Genomic DNA, 6,000 nt, shown 5'->3' with positions numbered 1-6,000 from the left:
CAGTCTCCCTCTGGGGCATGGAGTAGGACTAGACAGGGGTGGAGGAGTGGGGACCCCGCGCCCGGGACCCCCGCCCGCGCGCGCTGCTCCTTTGCGCACCCCGGGAGCCAGAGGACCCGCGACCCGGGCCCAATCAGCTGAAAGGGGGCGGGGTATCAGGCGGGGCGGGGCCAGAGGAGGAGTCGGAGTCGGGGCGGGGCCCGCGAGGGGCCGGGAGCCCGGGCTGGGCCAGCCCAGCTCGGCCAAGCGGTGGCGAAGGCGGCGGCGACAGCCGGCATGGGCGATGGGGGCACGGAGCGCGACCGTGGCCCCGCACGCCGGGAGTCACGCGGCGAGAGCAGCGCGGACCGCGGCAGAGCAGAGGACCGGAGCGCCGATGCCGGCGGCCGCAGCCCAGAGAACATTGCCAGGACCTCCAGCCCCGCGGGTTCCAGGGAGAGCGGCGCCGACAGCGACGGGCAGCCGGGGATCGGGGAGACAGACCACTGCCGCCGCATCCTGGTGCGAGGTAAGAGGACAGCTCGCGGCCCTGGGCCACTGGACCCCACTCTGCCTCGACTGGGGTCTCCGATCTCCCCGCCGGCCCACCTCCCAATGCATACATTCAGTCAGTCAGTCAGTAAATATTATTTTGAGTGTCTGTTGTGCGCTGGACATTGTCAGGAGTGCAAGGGACAAAGCGGCGTACGGGATGAAAGAGAGAGAGGTGGGAGGCTGGGACTCCACCCTGCATTCCTCGCGGCAGGTGCGGAGAACAGCGCCCAGGTCAGCGGGGTCAGGACTGGGGGGATCAGAGCCCAGAACCGCGGGGCGGGGATAGGCCCGGGCTCTGCTAGGCGGCAGGGGAGCTGCCCGGCCTACCGCCCAGCCTTGTTTCCCATTCCCAGCGACGCAGACCGCTCTCGTCGCTCCCAGGAGAGGCACAAGGACTTGGGGAATGACTCTCGCAGCGCTTGCCCGCCTGTGCTACGTTCTCTTGGTTCCCACTTCCTTAGGGCGCCTGGGCCCAGCTGCTGTCGGTGAGGCCTTCTCCGGGCCTGACCTGCCCCTTCCTTCTCCCTCCTCTCTTCTTTCCGGGCCATTTCTCCCTGCCGAGCTCGCCTTCTCGGCACTCTTCCTACAAGCGCCCCTGGACTGCGCCCGCCCGGGTACCCAGCTCTCCCTAGCCTTCTCCCTAGCCTTCTGACCCTCCAAGCCCGCCTCAAGTGAAACTCTAGGCCCAGCTTTCGCTGGACCCGGGCCTCGCCCAGAGAGATGAGAGGAGAAAGGGAATTCTGGCGTCTTGCTCTTAGCCCGTTTCTAGGCCTCCATCAGAGCCTGAGGTCTGTTTTCCCCAGCATCTCCGAACCCCCGGGAATGGAAACCCAGAGCCCAGAAGAGGCCATTTGTGGGTAATGGTTCCCCTGGCTTCCTTCTCCAACTCCATGGCCTAGCGTCCCTCTGCTGCCTTTGTCCAGACCCTTCTTTCCTATGCACACCATCCCGCCTGGGGAAGGGGAACTAGCCTGACTCTAGCTAGAGGTCGCTCCAGGGCCAGGATCCTGAGTTTTGTCTGATCTGAACTGTGCTATCCACACACAGACTGGGACACCAACTGTGCTATCCACACACAGACTGGGACACCTTGGCCTAGTCGACCATCCTCCCCGCCCCCCCCCCACACACACACACACAACACACACACAGCTGCTGGGTTGGGTTTGGGTGGCTCTGGGAATGGAGGACAGGGCTAGAGTAGAGTATGGAGACAGTCCAGTGTGAAGGGGACCCTGGTCTTGGGAAACACTCCTGGTATCAGGTGTGATCACCTAAAGATGGGGTACCCAGTGCCTATCTTGGGGCAGGCTTGAGTTACAGGACAGGGCATGGGTGTAGTCCCCATCCAGCAGGGATTTCAACAGGTGTATGGACCTATTGGACACCTGGGATTAAATTAGATGGATGCCATTCCATAAACTGGGAAATGTCCTGGGTGCAAGGCGTTAGCAGTCAGCTTGGAGTTCCATTAAGTAAATCTGCAGGATTTACAGAATTGGAGAAATCAGACTGCTAAACCCATACTCTCATATTAAGGCCCTCAAGTGTCTGTGACACTCACCACCTCACACCCCATCTATGGGTGGACATTTCCTTCTGCCTGGACAATTGTGAGTTCTTTGGGGTGCAAGACACCCAAGCCAGGAATAATCCACATCCAGGCAGAGATGAACTTGTGTGCATTGGCAGGAGGTGTACTTTTATAAATGCATCTATGCACATACAGCGATGCCATTACATTTGCACAATAGAATGGAAATATACCATTGAATGTGTATTTACACACCTAAAAGAAATAAAAGGTACACGGGGCCCTCATAAATCCCTCTGTCCTTTCCCATTTAGTAACAAGGAGGTTATTATAGGCCTGAGATACTCAGTAGGTCATTTACCACTAATCCCGCCTAGCCAGGGTCACCTGCGTCACTCCAGGCCCTCCTGGGGCCCAGAGCAGAAGCTCTGACAAATAAAAGGCTCAGCATTAGTGCGGGGAAGTCAGCAGTGTCTTAGCCCCAAGATGAATGTCCCTCCATATGCTCTAAGCAGAGGGTACATTTTGCCCTTGACCTCTGAGGACACATCCTAAGTATCTTTGGAGGAAACAAACAAACAAAAATAAAGGTAGAATGGAGGCATTCACCATCATAGCCTTCAGGATGCTGGTGGGCTGAGGCTTCTGGGAAAGAGCCCATTCTCTCTTGGCTTTCCCTTCTTTTTCCCTCTTCTCCACTCTGCACTTGCTCCCCTGAGGGTCCCCACCCATCCCAAGGCAGCAAATCTTTTGGGGCAGTCCCATGACACAGGGGAGTAGGAGGTGTGCTGGAATTAAGAGAAGTTGGTTTGTAATACTAGCCTTACAGGCTTTTGAACTTGAACCAGTTTCTTTGCCCCCTTCATATCTCAGTTTCCTCATCTGTACAAAGAAACCCTTATCTCTTACCTTGAAGGGCTGTGCTAAGGGTCAGAGTGATGCCCATAAAACTGCAAACACGCAGCAGAATCTGCAGAAATGTTCCACTGAATGAAAAATGGGAAGCTGGGAGATGACCCGCAAACCGCTTCTGGTAATGGGTTTCCTTCCTTAGAGGCTTCCCCCAACGCACTCTCTGTTGGGGGCAGCGTCTCCTTTGTGCCCAGGCCCAACAGTGTTTGGAGGTTCGCAGCCAAGGGGGTCAAGAACTGGCTGATGTAAAGAGGATCCGGGACTCCTTGCAGACCACACTTGCAGCCCCACCCCAACCCCTCCAGGGACCCTCTCTCAGCCAATCACTCAATCTTCTGGCTGCCTCTGGGGAAAGCGGGTCAGGGAACAGGGAGAGGGACCTTCCTGCTTCCCGCCTCAAAATGGAGGCCGCTTTATGCCTCGCAAGGGACAAACAAGTCTGCTGGGATAACGGGCGTGTGCACACCCACTGCGGACACAGCTAGGCTTCCCCAGGGACCTTACAGCCCCCCACACCTCTGCGTGAACGGCCCCCCGTCTGGTGAGGGGTAGGGAAGGGGATCCTTTTGTTTCATATTTGCTAAGGGCGTGTCAACCGTGGGCTGGAGACAGCGAGAAGGAACGGGCCGCCTCCTGGGCCGCCTCCTGCCATGGCCTTAACCGCAAAGGGCAGCCGCGGTGCAAAGGCCTTTTCGGTGGACCCGGGATCCCCGTAGTCACAAGAAGTGGGGCAAACTCTCACCCAAAACTCCCTGCAACCTCACAATCTAGGCTCGCACCAGACGCGCCCACGTGATTCCCAGATCAATCCCCGTCTGGATAGAGCCTGGAATGGCCCTGTGCCAGCGTCACCGAAACAATGCCTGGTGTCCGTCCCTACTCACCCGAAGCGATCCCCTGAGTCTCAAAAACCTTTCCTGCCAGCGGCACCCTCCGCCCTCAGCTCTGTGCTGCCACCTTGGCCCCGATGGGGTAGGACTCAGAGGCTGTCCTAAGAGCGCTCCCTCGGCGCAGACCTGAGGTGCTCCCTGCCTGGCTCAGCACCCGGACTGGGAGGAGGAGGACAGGAAAACTGCTGGACCCCTGGACTGAGTGTCTGCCAGCCACCCCGCCCCCAACACCGCCACCCACTAGCCCAACTGCTCTCACTGGGGAGCCAGATGGACGCGCTCAGCTCTGTGGCTGGGGACCGGGGAGGCGCAGGAAGGCCAGGGCCACTGGCTGCACCTGGGCAGCTCGCTGTGGATGTGAATGTGGGGGAAGAGGGCACTGAATTTAATGGGGCCCGGCCCCACTGAGATTCCGGGGACAGTGCTGGATCCGTGCTCCAGAAACACGCACATCGGAACATTGACAGACAGCAGAATGGCGGAACTCGCAGGACCTTGGATGCTACAGACACAACTGAAGACGCCTGGCAAGGTGCTCGGGCATCAGGGCTTGAGCGGGGAGTGACCTGCGGGAACAGGCTCCCTCCACCGGCAGCCAAGTCTGTACTAAGCTTGCCCAGTGTCCCCTTGCTTTGTGCTTGGACTCACAACAGCCAATGCGCCCAGGGGGCTCACCCCGGACTCTCCAAACAAGGACTCGCCCAGGGTGGAAGCAGTTCCAACAAGGGCACACCCGGAGGGCGTTTTGACGACAGGAAGGCAGCACAGTGTCATGAATTGCCAGTGGAGGAGCTTCTGCCCTAGCTGGATGGCAGGACCACAGCCTCAAGGTCTGAGTTTGTTTATAGAGGAGATAAGCCAGGACCAGCGCCCCAGGCAGCAGCTGAAATGTTTAAATGCTTCTTGCAGGGACTACACTTTGGGCTTTTAGTTTTAGTTTTAGTTTTAGTTTTGGGGTTTTGAGAGTTAGGTTTCTTTTTTATTTTCCTGGGATTACTTTGTTTTGTTTGTTATGTTTTTCCATTTGTTTTGTTTGCTTTTGGCAGAAGGGCTCACATTCTCATGGAGGGACAATGTTGGGCTCTATCATTTTGGTCTTTATTTTCCCCCTTTATATATATGCTGTTGTAACCCCTCCCCTCCCAACACACACACACACACACACACACACACACACACACACACGCACATGCATAAGCAGACCAGCAACCAAATGTATTGTCTGATGTGGTGTGTCTGTGTAGATAGAATGTTTTCATTATCAAGGAACTGTGCTGGGCATTGGGCTGCCCCTTGTGTTCTCATGTTAGTTCCGCCGCCCTGGGTGGACACCTGAATTAGGAGGCCATAGACCCACTACCGCATATCTCTCTCTCTCTCTCTCTCTCCCTCTCACACACACACACACACACACACCCCTACAGGATTGGAGTTTACCAGTGACCTGGCTGGCTGGAAGCCGGAATCTTTCCACAGTTGAGACAGTGAGCACTTGGGACTGGAGGGGACCACAGGCTACATGTGTCCCTGGGCCTAAGCTGACAAACATGAGTTTTCACCCTCTGCTCATCACCTGTAGGGAGAGAAGTCATTTAAGGGTCTTAATGGCTCTATGTCTTTTCTTCAATTACCCTTTACTGGAGCATGGGGCCTTAGTAGACCTAAGCTCCCCACTCTGTTTGCCAAATTTCCTTGACTTGTATTTTCAGTGGGTGGGGGCATAGGAAGGGTATGGATTTTTGCCTTCAGTGTCCTGTTTGCCTAATATGAAATGAAGATTGGCTTGGGGAAGCCTGTAGGGCATGGCAGTGTGTCCGGGAGTTCTTACCTCAGTTTGAGAAGCTCTGAGAGAGGACACTGAGCTAAGTGGTCCTGCCCAGGAATCCCTGGGTCCCAGGGTGGTCTCCGCACCTGGTTGCCTTCTCTCCATTGAAGAAAGAGGTTGGAAGGTCTCAAGTGGGGGAACCAGGGTACCCTTGGACACTGCTAAAAGACGTGGCAGCGTCAGGACCCATCTGGCCTACTAAGCCTAGGGGTGGTGGGACCCAGAACAGCCAGGGCTGAAAGCAAGGAAGGGAGGGTGAGGGTGGGGTGGGACCCTCCAATCACATCTCCAACGTTCTCCCCTTC

At 56.8% G+C, this 6,000-nt stretch overlaps 1 protein-coding gene across 1 annotated transcript in view; it reads left to right on the top strand.

Moving 5' to 3' along the window:
* Positions 1 to 219: 219 nt before the first annotated feature.
* VAX2 (ventral anterior homeobox 2) overlaps positions 220 to 6,000 on the top strand; it is a 28,442-nt gene continuing 22,661 nt past the window's right edge. Inside the window, exon 1 of the mRNA XM_080683850.1 lies at positions 220 to 508. Within this exon, the coding sequence (XP_080539976.1) occupies positions 277 to 508 (232 nt within the window). The 5' untranslated portion in view covers positions 220 to 276. The remainder of the gene's footprint in view (positions 509 to 6,000) is intronic.

The sequence above is a fragment of the Plecotus auritus genome (assembly GCF_963455305.1).
Source record: "Plecotus auritus genome assembly, chromosome: 8".
NCBI lineage: Eukaryota > Metazoa > Chordata > Mammalia > Chiroptera > Vespertilionidae > Plecotus > Plecotus auritus.
This window is presented reverse-complemented; position numbering and strand designations above follow the sequence as displayed.